The sequence below is a fragment of the Styela clava genome, chromosome 1 (assembly GCF_964204865.1).
Source record: "Styela clava chromosome 1, kaStyClav1.hap1.2, whole genome shotgun sequence".
Classification (NCBI taxonomy): Eukaryota; Metazoa; Chordata; class Ascidiacea; order Stolidobranchia; family Styelidae; genus Styela; species Styela clava.
This window is the reverse complement of record NC_135250.1, coordinates 5,842,842-5,864,402: the sequence shown is the minus strand read 5'-3', so window position 1 is coordinate 5,864,402 and position 21,561 is coordinate 5,842,842. Positions and strand designations below refer to the sequence as shown.

The window sequence follows — 21,561 nt, the reverse complement described above, 5'->3', positions numbered from 1 at the left end:
CAGTACTGCGATGTCACATATCTTCGAGCGATACTTTTGTCATTAAAAAACATTTTATTCATGATGTCGTAGTGGAGCAGGTTGGGTAGATAAATGATAATTTAGGATAAGATTAATCGATGCTCAAGTTCGAACGAACATAAACTGGCTATATTTTGTGATCACTGCTATAGATCTCTTTATCTCGTTCAATGTCAGTATCAAATTGCGAGACGCAATGTCATCGTCGCAAGTTCAAGGGAATTCCTGTATAATAGTTAATGTGATGGCCTCGCGCAGGGGTTCTCAATCTTTTAGTGTTACAGAGCATATAAAGAGGTTGACTATTGTTTACAGAAATCCCCCAATGCCCCTATACCCCACCCCCCAACCCCAAAGTGAATTTGTAAAAGAAAAACGTTGTTATTTATATGTACTGATAAATATCCCAGGGTGAACTAAATTTTCTTAGTTAAATGATTGAGATGTAGCTCGCGGATTCACTAGGTTTTTTTTAACGAATCCTCAAGGAGCACTTTGGGAACCCATGGCCTAACGAAGCGTTAGACTCAACTGTGTAGACAATAAAGGTTACCCACCATTGGCTATCAAACTCTATCCCTAAAACCTTATCCCTTATTATTACAAGAATATATACATAAAAAATCTCAAAGTCAAAATTTCATTACCGGCACATAGAAAAATTTCCTACTGTTAGAAAAATTGTAAATCCTAAACTGAAACACTTTCACTATCTGTTCTTCGAAAACTTCGCTACCAATCACTCAAACGATAAAATCTAATGAATACAACTTATCTCTTCAATGAATATAACATACTACCTACTCAATGTTCTCGTGAACCAAACTATTTATCTTGCTACACCTGACAAAGTCAACATTGAGGAATTAGGGTATTCGCAAATCAAATTCAATGAAAAGCAAACATAATATATCAATACTATGCCTTTTCATTTAGAACTATCGAAAAAGTTAAAAAAACAAGCAAAATTGCTAAGTAACCTATGTAAGTTTCCTATGAGGAATTAGGGTATTCGCAAATCAAATTCAATGAAAAGCAAACATAATATCTTAATACTATGCTTTTCATTTAGAACTAACATAGAAAAATAACACCCCATAAGTTTATAAAATATAAATCGCAAACTTTCATTTCATAAACAACATAATGCTAAAGATTGTGAAATTAAATTATTTTACAAAATTTTCAACAGCAAATTAGCTAGACGAATCAGTATATAATACCACAGTACTTACAACTATAATATGGGATAAGTGCATAGTTTAATACAACTACCACACCATTCAAGAATATTCTATATATATATATATATATATATATTAAACAGATAATGATAAATAATATAGTGAATGTAACAATAACAAAAACAAAATCTAATATGAATTTTTGCAACCCTATAGCAGCATAATCTTGGTACAGTCAACATATACCAAAATCTTGGTGAAGCCAAATTAAACTTCCAAATAATAGCTTTGTAATAAAGCAAGTAGCAATAACTTTGAACCTATGTAATCTCCATACTTTCAACTCACTCCTTGAATTTTTTACCTAAACTATGCAACCTCAAAATTACAATTGATAATAGAAGGACCATAGATGAAACCAGCAAATTTTTTATCAATATCTCATACCCATACTTGGGATAAAAATTTTAACTTTCACAAGAAAAAGAATTTTATATGGATATACAGTATACCGGTATAGCTTATAGTTGTTTCAACATTGCTTCACCGAATTGTTTGAATTTAGCGAGTATATGCCTTATACGGTGTACAGGAGGCGTAACTATGCTATCAATAACAGTAAATAGACACAATAATATAGCATCACAAATTCACGCCACATATTTTAAAACAGATCCTTCATTCACAAATACCAGGTTGCGTAAAGTCAGCAGTTAGGGTTGAATGATTTAGTGTGGCATATTTTGCCTATCCCGCAGAAATGTTTAAAAAAAATAGATACTTGATGATTTTTTTTCATAACTTAACTACAAAAACTGCAATTGAATAATTTTATCGAACCCTAATTTTTAATATATTTATCAGACGTGTACATATAGATCGTCATGCTGAATTTTTGTCGCTGTTAGGGCTTTTATTGTTGTTGTTAAAAATCCTTTTCCTCTCAACTAATCCCCAATCGATTTGCAATTTTCAGTACTTAAATATGAATGGAGCTGCTAAAAGGCTATTCCTATTACATTTACTTTTTTTTTTTTAATTTTTTTTAAGGGTTCAATAAGACCCACTAATTCACCCAAACTATTGTAGTTTTTTTTTAATTCCTGGGATTACTATTTTATGAAACATGGTAACATTATTATACAACCTTTGTTTCCATATATTTGAGCCTTTTTATTTTGAATAAAACATACTTTCGTCTTACTATCTGTTATTTGTAGCTTATTGTTATAGCTAGTTATTTCTGAGCTGGGGCGCGAAACTCAATAAATTCTAAAAAGTTTGAGAGCCACTGTTTCAGAGCAACAGGCTAAATTTTAAACTTGTGTTCTTGTGATTGGTTCTAGCGATCAAGAGTTTAAAATTTATAAACTTACCCGAGCATGATGTGAGTGACTACGACTACGTTTTCTAGCTCTTGTTGTTCTTCTCATCATTTTAATTCATAAAAGCAGTATCCAAAAAAATTAATCCATAGTTGGTCTACTAAAGTAGACTAATTTAGAACTAGTATTGACAAAAAATGAAAAAAATTTACTATCAAATACTGATAAGGAAAACATAATATACATTAGTTATTACGGAACTGTACTCAGAGCGTATGAAATTAGCTAATACCTATGCCAACAGTGGGCAAACTGCGCAAAAATTCCTTTATCAAAATGGACGCTCAAAAAGCACCTTGCTCAGATAAAAAAAAAATTACACCCCACAAAGTGTCACAAAATATCTAAATAATACCTCAATTTGCCATACTCAACAAGATTACTATAAAAAATAGGAAAATATAACTCTCAATTCTGCGATGCACCTCAAACAGAGAAAAAGTTCTATACTACATATATTCAAAATTATCTTAAAAATATCCCCTACTTATATATGACAAAGTATGAAGGACCAAACTAAAGTTTTTTTGTACACGCCGTTGTCTCTGAACAAGGCACTATACAAGTAGCCACCAATATCAAGGACAAATCCTTACTATGGCCAAACAAAATTGGTATAAACCATCTGACTCTGGTACTGGTACTCAGACGTTATTTAATGATAATTAATCACAATTGTCTGAAGAATAAATGAGACTTTAATATAATTAGGGCGAGACCCCTCATAAAATAAACAATTAAATTAATCCATTACCGGGTATCATAACAATAATAATAAATCGAATATCCTGCTGAATTAATCCTATATCATGATTGTCCGCGCACTAAAACGGGATATACACAGTTTTCAGAAAGTCCCGTTAAAATTTCAACTTTGTTATGAAGTCAGTCCTCAATATATTTTAACCAAGTTTGTTTTATTTTCAATCAGTGTTTTTTGAGTTTTTTTCATTTCATACACTTGCAATCGGCAAACAAACTTTATATGATATGGATAAATTCCCTTTCCAATTAAAAAAATTTTAAGACTTGGTGTAACATTTTATATTGCAAGATAAGACGCTGTATTATATTATACATAAACAACTACAAATTATACATTTTGAATAAGAATTACCATCAGCAAAACTGATGCATCTGTTACAGATAGATACGCCGGAAAGTAAAATTCCACGAACGATTGAATAACCAAAACCGATGGATATTTTAGGAAGGAAGCAAATTTACAGCGGAATTGTGATTAAATTAACTTGTCTTTCATTTATCAATAGTAAACCTAGCCCAAAGTTGCAGAAAACTAAATGATTACGATGAATTTTTATATCGGCTAACGTCATTACAGAATTTGTGCGGGAAATAATTCTGATAAACATTCCGATCCGTGTACTCTTTCCATTCCCCAACAATCTTCAATTCTAAGTCTAATATAACATCGATAGCCTAAGTCCACACTTATAGTACAATTATAAACTGGTTAGCTATAATCATAATCAACCTATGTGAATCGAATAGGACGTGAAACGCCCTACAAATTCATTTTATCGGTTTTCTTGAACGCGCGAAATTTGAAAAAAAAAAATTTCATTCTAGATTATTAAATCGGAAGACGTTTGAGTTAATAGCTACCGAGTCCGATATAAGCAAAGCTAAGTACAAACGTATTGTTCTTCTATCTGCCTATAACTCTGTCAACCAATCCGTGGCCAAATTAAGTTAAACGAATGATCGACCAATTTCATACGATATTATACCCCGCGCACAATTTTCACCGAGCGCTACCTGTCCTAAACCGATACTAAAAATGATATATCGCCTCTCGTCTCGGTTTTTAAAGTTACGTAAGAAACCCACAAAATCTAAAAATACCTCCACAGAATTGAATTAATTTTTTCTCTCGGCCAAAACAACAATACACTAATATTTCTGGCGCTTATTGATTATTGGTACGGGTTTTAGTTTAAGTTAGACTAAGAACGGGAAAGTAGAGGCGCCTAATCGTGCATGAAAACAAAACGCAAAAAGTATATCAGTCAGAAATAACAGTTCACCGAGCATGGACCAAGCGAATGAGGCAAACAAACGCCATATCACTAAATATTTTATTTATAACATATACTAACAGATTCAACTTCAAAAAAGTATTTATCCAAGGAGCGGGGAAAGTCGCCAAGACGCTAACTCTCTTTGCAAAATTCAGCTTCGGAGAAAATTACCATCTTTTTCTACTAGAGGCAACATATGAAATGAACCATCCGCCGCAATAAAATCTTTGTACTTTTTCCCACCGCAGACGAATAATAATGTCATCCATTATATCATTGAACGTTTTAATTAGTTATTACCGTTGTTACGTCGTAGGTAATCCTTTATGATACATAAGATGGCGCACCCAAGATATTGGAAAACAAGAGTTTCGACAGCAAAGAAAAAGCAACGTTACATAAAGGCAGACGAAAGACACGATTTTTATATTTACCCGGGAGAGAGGACAGCCGATAAGACGACTTATCAAACTCAATTTACGGCATGCCGTCCGGTTAACGGACAAGATAGAAAATGAATAAAGTTAACCAGTTATTAATTAACGAGATTCGAACCTGCGCGGCAGCTATAAAACCGAAAGAGAGGAATGCCGATAAGACGATTTAATCAAATGGCTAATTGCGACCTCTCGACTTCCAGATCAGGTCAGATATGAAAATAGACAAAGGTTTATCGCCCTGACTGTGAAGGATGCCACACCGATCAGAGATTAGATTAGGTAACCACAATCCACGGGAATCGATCCTGCGTAGCCACAACAAGTCGACTATCGATTGGTGGATTTTGAAGGCGGATACGTTAATAATTTCAATAAACTAGGGTCTGAAAATTAAAATTGCAACTTTCACACATTTCCCGTGATTCGACGCTATCACGGATATCGTCACGCTTTCTATCCATATTACCCGGCGTTTAAATCTATAAAAAAACATGCTAAAACCGAGTCGGACGATTGCACTGGACAAACCAAATAACTAGCACTGGATTTGCAAAACGCTATCGAACTATTATAGTCATTATCAATCTTTAAATTACACCGACTTCATCTAAGAAAATAAAAATATGACAATACAAACCCTACGGGCACACCGTGGACTGCGGGTTCATTAGCTTTATTTTATAGAACGGCCGAACATAACCTAACGATAAAAACAGGATATATCTACCAAAAACGCTTGGTTATATATAAAATATACAGTATTTTGAGCCAGGTTCGAAAAACTACAGAATACAATAATATCGTCAAATGAGGCAAAAAGGTATTTGTTATAGCATGATATCGTAACCTGAGTTCAAACGAAAATATAAAAAATATAAAACCGCACTTCAAAGATGATAATCGCACACGTCAGACGTAATATTTCGTAAACCGGCTTTTTACATTGTATGGAAATTTAGCAGAAGATAGAAAACCGATAATGATATCGCTTAATGATATGGAGAACCACAGCCAATCGTTCGTCAATTTTTTAGGAGTGGATAAAATTTTCGTTTTTGCCGGGGAGAGGAAAGGTGTTTTGTTTGTATAACAGTGATAATATATTTGTGAGACTTATCTCAGTAATTGACTCGACTCGATTGACTCGTATTTCGAGGTTTAGAAACTTTACCTCAAATTTTCTCACTGTACCAATGTATGAAACCATTGGCGAAACAAAAATACCGAAATATCCCACGCAAACTATTGGCGCCAAATATTCCATCATGTGACTCATACTGATAAATGATGAAATATTATTGGCTTACACATTGCCTATGGCAACCATAAACAAACAAAATTAATTGATTATAGATAAGTTAAGATAAGTAAAGAGGTTAAGATTACGATTTTAAATCTAAGGTAGTTACTTTTGTTTGTTGGATTAGAAAACGAGAGTCATCAATATCTCTTTATCCCGCCGTTGCGAGAAGTATCAAAAATAATATGAATTGTCTTATAAACATGCAAAGCTCGGCTAATATGGACGTCCTAATTGGAAATACCGAAATCCAAAATTAAATTAGACGTTTTTTTTTTAAATTCAGTTAATTAAAATAGGAGATTTTCCTATTAAATGGCCAGTTTCGCGTTCTATTTTAGATATTTTATGAAATAAAATTTGGCATATCTCGTATGATGTTGAGGCAAAATATAATCATTGGAACGTGTTAAATTAGGAATAATTGTAGGCAAAACTCTAGAATACAACACAATCACAATTGTGACATTACTGTCACGTAAAAAGCGCTCGTGCTAAAGTCGAACATATTATAAATGCAGAATACTACCAAATTACAAACGTTTCTAAAACAAGCGAGCAATGCTCAAATGTATGAACTCGAAGGTTGCGCATTGGTAAAGGTACAGCGACCCCTTGGAGCTCCGCGTTTTTGAAAATGTTGGCGGACAGACATCAATAAAAAGTGTTCTCCTTTCATTGAATCAAACAGAAAAATTTTGGCTGAAATACCGGGCCCTATAAGCATCAGAGGAAATTCGAACAAAAATCTTGGAAGGTTGAAATGATTGGACGAAGAAAAGCGATTTCTCCCAATGACAAAAGATAAGAATTCAGCAAAACGATTCACAATTACACCTTGTGTCTAATAATATCACGGCACATATTCTGACCTATCTAACTCCGATTACAGACTACACACTGTGTTACTACATTATATCCTAGAAATAATAAAAACTCAAAAAAAGACGAACTAAATCCCATACAGACCAGTTTTCAGACGCGACCAAAAGCGTCATAAAAGACTGAAAGAGAATGAACAACGAAAAAATAATCGGCAAGAAATTGTTTTTGGTCGTCAGGAAGTGTGGGCAAATGATTATGTAAATGTCACTTACATATTGCAGTTATAACATTCCGTCAGAAAATTGTGCAACTTTCCATGATGACGATATGAATTTGACATTTGTAACTTAATACCTATAGAAGTGGGCGATAATATTCGGGTTTCGTTTTTAGTATGTGCGACCTTGGTACAAGTTCATAGAATTTCTCAAGAATAATTCTTTAGTTTTGCAAGTAGTGTAAAGGATGCCTGTGTAGAAGTGGTGCCAATGTTGAAATTAGTGCAGGACAGACGGCCAAATAACTTGATATATATAAATCGGGGCTAAAAGCAGACAAATGAACAACTTTTTTCTGATTGAGAATTGTGGTCTTTAGGTAGCAATTATCAGGAAAATATCAAGGGCTGTGGATTCGGGCGTCTGATTTGATATGATTTTATAAATAGTGGGGTCAAAGTTACGACAAAATTTTTTCACTCCCCATCTCCCCCCAAGTTGACCAATTTTGACTAATTATTCTCAACAGAAAATTGAAGAAGACTTGCAAGTAGCGGACACCTGATTTTTTTTCTATGGTTTGAATTCGTTCACTAATATTGTACTATATTGTTCAAACCTATTCATCATGCACTGTAACTTAACAAACCTGAGCGACGTCTTCAAAATCTTCGTGTCTTTTCTTCAATTGCATAGCACGATGTAAAGATTTACCAACTCCAGTATATTTGGCAAGAAATGCTTCGCCATGATGCTCTATCCAATTCAATACCTAAGGGATGATTACAATAATAATGATAACTGGAACCATAAGATATCTACACTATAGCATGATATATTGAGAATTGGAGATGTGAATAAAATAATATGCAGAGGTTATAAAGTTTTGTAAATTAATTTGCAATAGCAGCATTTCTCAAACTATGTGTGCTTCTTCGCAGTGTTATGCTGGAAAGGGTCAAAATTGTGACTAATTTGTTCACCATGCGACTCGGCCGTATTTTAGCTCCTCTGGTAAAAAGCATAGGCATTCTGGGGCTAAAAGAAACGACGAGATATAGAATTGTGAAGGCCACTCGTTCACCACTATTTCTTTTATCTTTCTTGTATTTGATCAGCGTTGGATATGTTGGCACCACAGGTTAAAAATTTCAGGTACAATTCCCGAGCCCACCACCTTACCTAGGGTGTAATAAATTGGGTGCCAATTCCAAAGTCGAAAAAAATTCTGGCCCTCTCTAAATGAAGTGGCTCCTCCAAAGGCAATATAAAAAGCGTCATAACTACCACAAGTACTGTTAGCTAAATGAAAAGCCATGTATCCATATAATTAAGCTACATTATCGGCTTTCGTTTTCCAAATATATATTGGTAGAAAAAAATACCATGATATGTAAAGCCAACCTGCTCAACGTCTTGTTCATAAACTCTTAGCTGATATCTTTGTGTCAGAAGTATTTTCTTTTCTCTCCATAATTTTTCCAGTTCACGATGATGATGGAAAACCTGGAGAATAGTAGTTTTTAAGTTTTTGATTCAATATTTATTTAATTTATTTATAATCAGAAAGGTAATAATGTAAAATAGCAGTCTCCAGTGTTAAAAAAGTACTGTATACTGGGCTGCCACTTTTTGTAAAATAGTGGTGAAGTCTGAGAATATTTGCACCCGGCTTCAACTCTTCTCTGATTACCATTTAAAAGAATGGCTCCAACACCAGACTTAACTTGACAAAGATTAGACTTCAATTTTCGATCTCGTCCAGATATTTGGAAAAATATTGACCTAAACTCCAGCTCTGAAAAAACACATTTGTAAATACACTTTTGGGAAATAGCATGCAACCCTATAACTCTCAAATAATGTCGAATTCCAACTCCATGTCTCCAAGTATTCACAAACAAATGAGTTAATGCAACACATTATTAACAAGATCTAGTGTGATATCGATAATGAGCATGGACGGATATCAAGCATCGGCCCAGGGATGTGGATGAATGTGCTGAGCCCACAGGCCCATTGCATATATATATATCCTTACATGTGATCAGTGCTTTTTGCCAATTTTTTCAGACCACCTTTGACGAGCCCAAACTTTGCTTCGAGCTTTTTGGATATCGTTCTCGCATGCTCTCGTCATGCTAATGGGACTTACAATATACAACTGTACAATTGCACTTACTTCATGTATTCTGTCCAGTACTTGCTGTGAAGCACTACTGTAGTCTATCAATTGGGCTACAGCATCATCTGTACTTGGACTTGCAGGTTTCTGAAGAAACTCCAAAAGTGCTTTCCCATCTCCATGTGGTCCACAAACCTGGAAAAACAGAAGCATGAAGTTCAACATCAGAGAAATCATCTAGCTTACCTCGGAACAAGGGTCTATATGAGCAACCAATGCTACTTGGGGGCTATTTTTTTTTTAACAAGACCCCGAATCTTTCCAGTTCGGCATGGGAATGGCGACAGAGATTTTCAACACGCACTACCAATACAGCTTAATCCCACGCTTCAGCCACTGCACTGCAGGTCATTGCATCTACTTATTTAGTAGTAATAAATTGAATTGTTTCTAAGTCTCATGTCAGCTCATGCCTGCATGAAGCTCTTAGCTCTGTCTAGATATAAATGAAATTTTTGTTTCAAATTCAATGATATATTTAGCAAACAAGAAAGCTTAGTGAATCACTGATTTCAGATATCAGTGCCGAATCGGAAAGATTCAAGTCCTTTAAAAAATAGTAGCTTTGTCATTATCGTTAGATATGGAAGGCTGCTTGTTTTGAGCAAAATTTGTGAATAAGCGCTGTATAAAATATATTGGCAATCCTATCCTGAATGATTAAAGATATTTTGAGCTTTTTCTTCTAAAGTTACAAAATTCAAATTCAATCTCAATAGCAAATTGAGCTATCGATTGAGTTTCTATTTGACTTAACTAATTCTCAGTCTTCTATACTTCAGCGCCAGTGGATCCGTATGCATATGATGCAAGGATGCTGTTGGAAGAGTGAATATAACTATCCTAAGTGTTTCAAGAGTCTTACTGCAAACGTGGTATTTCAAAGAAATTTTCATAAAAAATTTGCAACCCAAATAACCCCAAATTCTGACTGTAACTTACTTCATGATATTCGCCAGAAATACTGTCTTGTAATTGATGATGTTTTTGAAGATGACCTTCCAATGTTGCAATGTCGTCAGGCACGATGTACGTCACGGCAACACCAGCAGATGACATTCCTGATACTCGACAATCTTCTTTCCATCTCGATGCGTTTCCGATGAATTGTTCAACTCGTTGATGAAACTTTACAGCAAGGACGAGAAGATGACTGGAAAAATTTGAAAATAGAATTAATGAAAGTGCACTCAAAATGAGTCTTGACTCTCTTTTTAGAAAACAAGAAAGCAATGCTCGAATAGATGAACATGAAGGGCTAATGATAACCACAATGTCCACAAAATTCAGCCAAATGTTCGAAAAATTGTGTCGAATGTCATGAAGTGTTTTCTAAGTCAAAAAACAGCAAAATTCTATCGCTATATCGAACCTCGTAGAATTTAAGCTACTTCATCTATCTTTAATTACTGAACATTTGGAATTAATTGGTCTATTCGGTATGAAGAAATGTGATTATTTTCATAACAACCCAATCATCCAAATAAGACATCAACAACAACAATTTTGCAAAGAGATCCACTCTATGTTCAATAATACACAATCAAATTTGACTATGTGTGACAAACGAATGAAAAACATCGTGAACAACAGTCCTGTCCTATTGCGATGAAATTACATGTGCCCCTTTTCACTGGCCATAATGACACCAAGCCCAAATAAGTGTATTTAGAATTAAATAATACCTTCTCTCATCTAATGCAGCAGCAAATATCTTCCATTCTCTGTCTAAATTAGCAGATATTCGTCTTATATCATCAGATGCATAATGTCCTGTTTCTAGTAACCTGTTTGCCACTGACATCACACGATGCACATTCACATAGACACTCTGCAACATAGAAAAAAGGTTATATGCTACTACAAAGTGCCAAGATTTACTGGAGAAAGATAAAGATTATAGCAGCGAATCATGTGTTAGTGAATATCGAGTGAAACACTTGACTTCAGCTAGTTCAGGAAAACAACTATAAGGCTGTGAATACCACATTACTGGAATTGTCCGAAAACTTTTTGGCATAACACCCATAGATGTGTTGAAAAAAAAACAGGTGAAACCTTATAAAAGCTTTAGAACAGTTTTTCTCAAACAGGGCACTCGTCATCCTTGAGGGCCACAGAGTTTTTACCGAGTACCACAAGCAAAGATCTTCAATAGGTAGCTTCGCAGATGCCTTCACTGGTATTGCAAAAGCTTTTGCTATCAAATTCAGAGTTTATAGTTGAGTAAAAATTCCTCTCAACCTGACATCAGAAACCAGGTCAGAGTTGAAATACCGTATTTGTCAATCCTGTGGCCAGGGTTGTTTTTAAATTCAACTGCCGATTTGTTATGTTCGCCAGTCAAACTTGAAATTGCGGTTTTACTATCATGTCATAGATTCCCTTGAAACATTCGCTTTTTCGGATCTATTTTTTTTGAACGTCCTTGAATTATTTGGTACCTCATAGTCTTTAGAAGACCACCACAGTTCATGAAAGTTTGAGAAGTACAGCTTCAAAAGCTTTTAACTTACCATTGAATTAGTTGCAAATTGTCTGTGCTGTTCTTGTAGTTCAGCAGTTTGTTGATGAGTAGTTCCGATCTCCGAACATTTCGTAATAAAAGCAGTTCGATTTAACTTGATCCAATCAAACATCTGAATTTGAATGCAAGAAAAAATTGAGAATATATAGTGATCTGCACCAGTGTTCACTATTAGCGCACTTTTTTGCGAAAATTGCGAAGCACTTTCGCAACTTTTTTTAGGGACTGCGAAATAGCACTTTTTTCCGATTTTGAAGAGAAATAGCACTTTTTTCCGATTTTGAATGGAATAAAAATTCAAAGTTAACAAATATTTTCGAGTATTAAAGTGACAAATAAGTAACATACTAGTACTTTTGTAACTCAATTCTGCATATCATAACGATATTTACCGGAATTCTAACCTATGAGATGCAGACATAGGAGATAAAGCTTTTGCATTAACGGCAAAATTCTTGTTTATAATATGATTATTATACAAGCACACCGATTCCGCTTCTCCCGCAAAAACGCTCCCCGTCTTTGAAACCAGATGTTGGAATACTACACAGTGCGTTTCTTTAAACTAGAGTGGTCATGTGACTATCAATAATATCGTTGAATTCAAAATGACTATAAAAGTGTTAGTAAAGTGTTATAGTCACTTTGGATGTATTGTGACCAAAGTGCACGATTTTCAAATCAGACGAAACTTTTAGCAGCATGTCACAGATTTGCAAAATCACCAAATTCACAAAATACCATTAAGTGCCATTTTATTGTAATCACAATGTTGAAAGCATGTGACATTTTGCGATATTTACACAACTATTTCTCATTGATATGCGAGTACCGGTGGGCAAAATTCAATATTTTATTGAATTGAATATTTTTAACGAATAACAAATATTTTTGGAACGTTGGTGGAAACATTATTAAAAAATCGGCAACAAAGCCTTTTTACTGATTAATTCCGTTGTAATCGCTAATTGTTCTTGTCGCCGATCGTTTTGGCGGCGATATCCAGGTTTTGTTAATCTATATTCCCGCCCTCTCTTTTTTACAAATATAAATTCTTGCGGGTCGGCGGACATCGAAGTTTTATATTTCGGGTTTACCCGTTTGTTCACATCGGCAACAGCTGTTGAAGACATTGAGGACTCGAATTAACATTTGCGTTGGCTTTAATATTACCTATCAAGATTTGTAAATTTACGGTCCCAATTTTATGCGAATGGTAATATTATTGTCGATACCGTGATGCTGATATTTATTAAGACGATAATTAACTTTCTCATGTTTTTCTATGGTGATAAACTTCACAAATCTGAAAATTGTGCCAATCCTGAATTTTGATTTAAAATAGTGATTGAATAATTCGGCAATAAAGGCATTTCTGCGTGGTCATAGGACGAGATGACGTTAATGAACAGCACTTTTTTACAGGATATTTTACGTAAGCGACTTAATGCTAAAAAGATTGGACTCGAGTGCTTTTTTTTCCAGTGCTCGAGTGTCTAATAGAGGTCAGGCGCTAACTGTAACTGATTCCCTCAAGTTTCAACATGTTTTCAACAAAACAATACCCCGGCGATAATTATAGCTAAAATGTTACCGAGCAATTCACAATTTTATTTATGGAATTTGAAAATTCACCAGTTTCTTGACGATATTGATAATGTCACGCCCTAATTATTAGTGCAAAAAATACTCCCCTTCTTCTGCGGCGGTTTGACGGGTTCTTTGTTCCAATCTTCAGAAATTTCTGACACGGGGATATAGAATACTGAATCCGGAGGGTTCAATCCCTGTCGACTTACTGGTGATTTTCCGTTTTGGAATGCGTGGAACACTTTAAATTAAATGACGTTTCGCGGACTAGAGTTCTCCCCGAAAATGATGTGTACCAGACGTTAGTTAGACGATAGATAAAACATTAGATAAATATATTTCATGACGCCCCATTTTCGAAAATACAAAATTATATAGCAAAAAATGCGTTTTGATACATTTGGATTGAAACATTATTTACGGTTAATTCAGATCATATTTTATTCTTCATGACACCCGGTATCCGAAATACAGTTGTATTGCGAAAAATGTGTTTTGTTACATTTAAAATAAAACATTTTTGCGATTAATTTAGATCATATTTTACTTTTCAGGACACCCGTTTTTGAAAATACAAGGTTATATCGCAAAATGTGTTTTGTTACATTTAAAATAAAACATTTTTGCGATTAATTTAGATCAAATTTTACCTTTCACGGCAATCCGTTTCCGAAAATACAAAGTTATATCACAAAAAAAATGCGTTTTGTTACATTTATTTTGCATTCCCGATAAAATACATATTTTCCCTAATTAAAGTCGTCGATGAATCTGTTCCTGTCGGTCAAGCTTGACATACGTTTGGACGAGTGTGGGGCGGTTTTTTGGTCGACGATAAATTAAAAAGTTGCCACACGTTATTTGTATGACGATAATAACTGAAAAATTAGATTTTATAATGGAAGTGAATTTGTCTCAAGATGGTATTTTACGATACTTGCCCACAGAAAATAAACACGCTGACAGGCTTGGTTATAATTGATATTCGTTTAATTTATTTTACACTATTAATAAACCCGCCACATCAAGTGCGGCCATATAAATTGCTGTCGCATCGGTATAATTATAATTTTCAACAAAACAATACCCCGACGGTCATTGAAGCTGAATTCGTTACCGAGTAATTCACAATTTTATTTACAGAATTTGCAATTTCAAGATCTCACTTGACGATTTTGATGATGTCATGCCCTAATTATTACTGCTTAAATGCCTCAAAATACAACAAATGTAATCATTTTCGACGATAACAGGCGCAACAATTCGTAAACGAGCCGTTATAACGAAATTCGCGATTGATTTTACCTCTCTCTTGTTTACAATTTTAACATCCCGCCGGCCATGTATGGTCGAATAAAATGTTCACATATTCGAAACATGACTTGGCCAAGGATGGAAGGGATCACTAAAGAGCTAATAGAAAGTACATACGCGAGGGTATGATATTAATATCGAGAATATTTGTGAGCATATCACGGAAACATTTTGCACCCGGCTGTTTGTTGGCAGAACAACGATACGCTAAAGTTAATTGATCGAATACAGGGAAGTATTTATTTATCATCTCACTTGCGAACATCGAAGTTTGGGCGGAATTGTACGATCATGTTGTCTTTCTTAAATAATAACCTCTTCAATAAATGTTCATTTTACTTTTGCGTCTTTATTATATGTCCGGGTTTTCATTAATTTTAAATTCGAAATTGTCCGAAATACTCCAACAGGTGTATAAGTACAATAATAATAGTACTTACCAGGGAAGTTTAATACACACGATGTGTTAATGGCGTCGTAACTCCCGTTTTTTAATTTGATTGTTTTACATTCTGCTTAAAAAACAATGTCGTTTTGCAGTCGCCTAACGTAAATCTCGCGACCAAATCTTTTTTGTTTTGTATGGCATCGTCTTGGCGACGAATTTATTGCCGACTGAATTTTAATTGTGTTTTAGGATAAGTTATTCTCTGTTTGTTGGTTTCTAAACTTTACAAACGTGGGTAGCAATTACTATTAATGTGAGATTTGTGCATATGAACGATTGAATATCGCGACTGGCTGTCCGATATCTGAGAATGCGTATATCAGCGTTCATGTGGTCGAATAAAAATTATTTATCAAATGGATTGGTATTTCGAGACACTCTCAAAATTATTTGGGATCCACTATCATATCATTCGTTTATTTTTTATATTCATGTTTTTTTCAAGAATCACCCTCGTTATATTTCGTGTACCTTCGCAAAAGAAAACTCTTTGTCATCGTTCCTATTAGTGTAATTGAAATATATGGAAACCTCGCAAGTGGCGTTGTGATGCGAATATTTGATACTAGGTCAGCAGCATTACAAAGAGTGCTATTTATGAATGCTGAAAGTACATGGCATTACTAAACATTTTGCCAATATATGATGCTTTCTGCCTGATTTAAACTAACTCGCACGCAAACCAAGGCATGTCGACATTTAAAAATTACTTGTCTTTGGGTAAGCTCTGAAATAGTATAATATGAATGTAAATGAGAAATTAGGTCACGCTAGCTCACGAAAGGGAGGATTTTCAAAGTGTAATATTTCGGAGAAAAAACTTTGAAAGGAAAGTAGGTCAATCTATCTCCTAAAACAGGGGAGTATCCTGCGTAATATTTGGGAGGGAACGTAGGTTAACCTATCTTTTAAAACAGGGGAGTATCCTGCGTAATATTTGGGAGGGAACGTAGGTTAACCTATCTTTTAAAACAGCGGGTGGCGACTTTCAAAGTGGTTCAAAATCAAAATTAATAATTATCAGATTAGGTTTAGGGATAAATCGAAAAGTTGAATTTCCAGCGCACCTAACCCTAATTAGTTGATTGCTATTTAAATTTTTTTTCGGGGGGAATTATTTTGCACGGGATTTGTGCAAATGATCCACCCTGATCATATGGTTTCCAGCCTACGTCGTTGTCTGTTAGATGGAAGGAGTAACAAATGTGAAAGCCTTTGCTGTTCACGCGAATAAGAAACTGACACCATGATACATTGCATGAAAATTTTGTTCGCGGCAGGTGTTAGCAGATGTCCTTTTGTTGCCGATGAATTCGCTTGTTTTAATTAAACATGAATTCGCTTAAAGGGAACTCGGTTAACGGAAAGGCTTCTCTTTAATTCATAATATTAACCGGAGGAGCGCATTTTCGAGTATCTATGCCATTTTAAATGGGTTATATGAAAGGCTAGAGCACCTAACTTGTTAAAATCGGCAAAAGCACTTTCGCACTTTTTTTTTCGACTGCGAAGCACTTTCGCACTCATAATTCGCTTAGAGTTAACACTGATCTGCACTCACTCATGATGAAGGCTCTCGAATCATTGGAAAACTGGATCTGAAACTGGCGACATATAATTACAGATACAGGCACAGCTATGGGAGTGTTTGAATATAGGCTAATAAATTATGTGTTGCACTTTGATATTTTTAACCTATAAAACCTATAAAAGATTATGGCCTAAACCACAGGTTCGCAAACTTTGCAAAATCGCAATGGAACGCATTGGAAAGAAAATTTTACCTTATTATCATTAAATTGCAACAAGGAAAAGTTTTATAATACATGAATTAAATCAATAGGATACACAACCTCATTTTTTGGCGCTCCCGAAGTATGTGCACCAAGATGGCGCACAACCTGAACCCTAACCTGGTACCCATCTTGGTGCACATACTTCAGGAGGTCCCATTTTTGGCACAAGAGACTAATATTGCACATTAGTATAGTAAGTTATTTCTATCCATCATTTTCTAGTCCAGGGTCAAATTCAAAGCAAAAATATATAAAGTATATAAAAGCTTCCCCTATTTATTTTTTCTTTTACAAAATACAAAATCGACAAAGTTTGCAAGTGCAAAACATAATTTTTAAAACCTATTTTTTTTTCTCGCATAACTAAACCTTGTAAGAACTGTACAAAACAAAATAAAAACGTATAAAAGAAGTTTTTTTGAAATATTTTCTTGAAGCAGAGTCACACTCAATCACAGCGCACTTACTCAGATATAAAGGAAATTAATCTCAACTTGAGTGACAAGTGCTTATGATGTTATAAGGACTTATAGTGTGGTATTGTACGCTAGTAAATATCCATCATTGCAAGACTTAAAAAAGAAATTCATGTTTTTAAAATAAAACATTGGGCGACTTTTTTTTTTTTGTCTGGTAGGCACACTGACAGTAAACAAGTGAGATTTTTGGACAACATGAAAAAAGATCAGTCACGAGATCTTCAGAACCCACCGCATGAAATCGAAGCAAAGCCATGGTGTATTCCAACTCCGCATCTCTAGTACATTAAATAAATAATTCATGCATCAACCGGTCAAATATTTCCCCTGGCAATGACCTTTGGCCGAGCATAAATTGATAAAAATTAATACTTAAACAGTGAGGATCAAGCTTGTCACATATAAAAAAATTCCCCATTTTTGCGAGGCAAAACCTAACATTGTGGCTATAGAAATAAAAGAAGATGGTCACAATTATGTCAGAATGTGAATCAATTACCCAAATCATTAAATTACGTTTAAATTTATAAAAATTAAATTAACAATGGATTACGAAAATAGACAAACAACAACTATGTCCAGCAAAGAGTTTCAATGGTTTGAAAACGCTTAAAATCAGGTTTATTGGATTAAATTTAAAGTTAAAGTCATTTGAAAAAGTTCCTATTTTTGTCATTAAATTCAAAAATACAAACTATCTAAAAATGGCATCCCCTAATTGGAATCAGTATTAGGCACAAGTCCCCAAAACCAGAATTGAGTTGCAGGTCATCTGAGTCTCAAGTCAAGTCAATCACAGAATTGAGTCCCACTCGAGTTCGAGTCATTTTATTTAGATGACTTGAGTCACTTCAAGTCTTTATTAATAATAGTGCCAACCTGCGTCAAGGTAATATGAAATAGTGAAGAGAAAAATTTTGCATGAATTATCAAGACCCATAAGACTCGATAAAAAGCTAAAATAAAAAGTGATTCTTGAGATTTATTCCATCTTCAAGAACTGAAAATTTGAAGCCGATTAGTTGCGGAAAAAAAAAGTTTTTTCACAAAAACAACAATTTTGCAAAACAATGTATGTATGTATGTATAAATTTTTTTAAAAAAATGGAAATTAAATTTCAGCTCAAACTTTTGATAAACAAAATTTTAGGATTTTTCTAATCCGGTGAGGTCATTTATAACCATTACCATTTTATTTACCAACCTTATTTGCGTCTTGTTCGAATAAACGTAGTTGAAAACACTGATCAAGTTTGACTTTTCGTAGATGCCACATATTATGAAGTCTATGACGAGTGTTGTGCAGTTTATCAACCAGACTGTGAATTCTTGGAGCAGCACATTGAAAATCTGAATTCCCGGAAAGAGCTACTCCACCTGAACTCCCTGAAATATAGAAAGAAAAGAGTAAAATGAAGAAAATATGATGAAATTGGAAATACGGACACAAGATGGGCATGTTTTTCTTGATATTAGAATCAGAGTTGGAGACACATGTCGTTCTTTCACTTAGTTGAAGGTCGTAGTCGAAATTTTAAATTTATCAGAGTCAGAAGTTCAAATTTTTCATGATAATAAGTAAGCTTGAAATTTCCAAGTAGCATTGGGTTAAGCATTTTTAACAAATAATTAAAGAATTCTGCACACAAATAGCTCCTGTTACCAATATTTCATTTTCTCAGGATTCAGATCTAGAGTCAGAATCAAAATTTCCTTGAATATGCAAGTCGAAGTCCTAATTTTTTTTTAGAGTGCTCGAAATTTGAAGTCAGATTTCGACTCCTCAACTTAACTAATCAGAGCAACACAACCCTTCCAAGTGGAATTTCCATTGATACGTGTCTACTAGTTTAAACCACTGTATTTGCGCCTACATACATTGGAAAAGGCTTATTATTATGATAAATATACTTTTCCTAAAACATAAAAAAATGTAAAAAACAGAAAGATATGAACGAAAATACCAATATAATTGTGATTAATGAGTTCTGACTAAGATAAAAATTACTAAAATTTTGAAATTTGAAAACTATAATCAAAATATTTTTAATTATCTTTATTTAGCGCTTATTCACGGCTTTCGCTCCAAACAACGCACTATGTACGCAGCCACTGATATCTAAAGAAATTTATCCCAAAAACTAAGCCAGCAGCACACAATTAAACATGTCATTCTTAAGGTAAATTTCCAATTTTAAATATTTCTGTATTTACTTTATACAACAAAAAAAAATTATTTTGGGTGAATGTTTAAATAAGAAACCAAACTTTATAAGTGCTTTGTAACAACAATAATGACGTGAAAAACCAAAATTACAGGTCACTGGACAAATCTGAAATGATGGCAAACCAGCAATTTTCCCATGACAATGTGGTGGGAAAATTTCAGCAATAATTCAACAAAAACTATATAATTGATGGGATAAATAGCTATTTCCTAGTATGAATTGAGGACGCATAGGTCAATTTAAAATCAAGACAAATAGCTGTTGAATAACAGCTATGAATTCAAAAGTAAAATGAATTTGGTAAAGCGAGTGTCTAAAATTTAACTAATAAAATTTCTGCTATTTGGAAGAGAAAGATTACGTTTTGTAAGATTTACCATTTTTTAAATTAAAAAGATGATTTAATAAGACAAATTTAAAAAACGGGAAGGTTAAGATATTAATTCAAAATCTATATGGAAACCAAACATATAATTTTTTTATACAACATGCATTCACACTAAATAAACCCTGCACAAGTGTAGGTATTAAATACAATACTTTCAAAAAATATCCATATAATAGTATTAGTAGGTGCGATAGCATCAGTAGCGATTAGTGTGCTGTACCTTGTCGTCACAAATATAAATACTTTTGAATTTTGAAACCCATGTCAAAAACCACACTCAAAAGTGTATACTAATAAATTTGGAATATGCCGAATTGTAAAAGGAAAAACAAATAAGCTCCCTACATATCATACTACTGCTTGAGTCTAGTTCGGAGAAAAAAAACATTTCTCATTATTGTTCAAGACCAAACTCAGCCGCAGGTTGAGAAACTAGAGTGTGAAATTCATGCTCAAAGAGTAATATATTAGGATTATGCCCAACTAGAAAAAAAAATTTCTGAATGCATCCCTATTAGCTCATGCTTGCGTAGAGCCTAGTTCAGAGTAAAATCAGTCTTCATTTACATTTGGGACAAAATTTAATCAAATCAAGTCAAATCTCAGCGAATGAAAAATTAATCAAAGATACTAGGATATAAAAATAATTAAACTTGATAATTGCTTTATTCTTTATTGAAACGGTGTCTCACACAGTCACACTGAATAAAAATAAATCAATTTTAGAATCGATCAAAATTAAAAAACTTGAAATTAATCAATAACATAATTATTCATAGGTATTAAATTAAAATAAAATTACCACAAAAAATTACGCGATAAGTCATTTCATTTAAAAAAAAATTTCAAATAAGTCTGAATCACTCAACAAATTTATGAATCACAAAAAAACAAATAAAAATAATAAAATCATAATATTGAATCAACATATTATTAAAAATATTGTGATCAGATCATCAAATGACGTCATTCTAGCCTTGATTGTAAATAACATGTCAGTTAATAATATACGAACCGTTCATATAGTACTTGTATGCTTTCAAAACTGAAGTAAAACAAGCAGAATTTTAATGATTTTTTAAAGATACTAAAATGTATCAGATGAGGGATAACCAATATCTCTATCCACTATCTACTGACATCTTTTTAAGAGCAGGAGCTCTTATCTTTATCTTCTCGTTTTCCCCTTGC

General features: G+C 33.8%; 1 protein-coding gene across 3 annotated transcripts in view; it reads right to left on the bottom strand.

Moving 5' to 3' along the window:
- LOC120348633 (kalirin-like) overlaps positions 1 to 21,561 on the bottom strand; it is a 103,559-nt gene that overhangs the window by 69,845 nt on the left and 12,153 nt on the right. Inside the window, exons 7-14 of one of the 3 annotated variants that reach the window (XM_039418807.2) lie at positions 21,386 to 21,415; positions 18,959 to 19,140; positions 12,117 to 12,239; positions 11,286 to 11,431; positions 10,543 to 10,753; positions 9,598 to 9,735; positions 8,820 to 8,921; positions 8,065 to 8,187 (exon numbers count right to left, since the gene is read on the bottom strand). In XM_039418807.2, coding sequence (XP_039274741.2) covers positions 8,065 to 8,187; positions 8,820 to 8,921; positions 9,598 to 9,735; positions 10,543 to 10,753; positions 11,286 to 11,431; positions 12,117 to 12,239; positions 18,959 to 19,140; positions 21,386 to 21,415 — 1,055 coding nt within the window. Of the gene's footprint in view, positions 1 to 2,581; positions 2,681 to 8,064; positions 8,188 to 8,819; positions 8,922 to 9,597; positions 9,736 to 10,542; positions 10,754 to 11,285; positions 11,432 to 12,116; positions 12,240 to 18,958; positions 19,141 to 21,385; positions 21,416 to 21,561 lie in introns of those variants that run through there. The other 2 variants (XM_039418808.2, XM_039418812.2) reach the window with 2 other exon arrangements.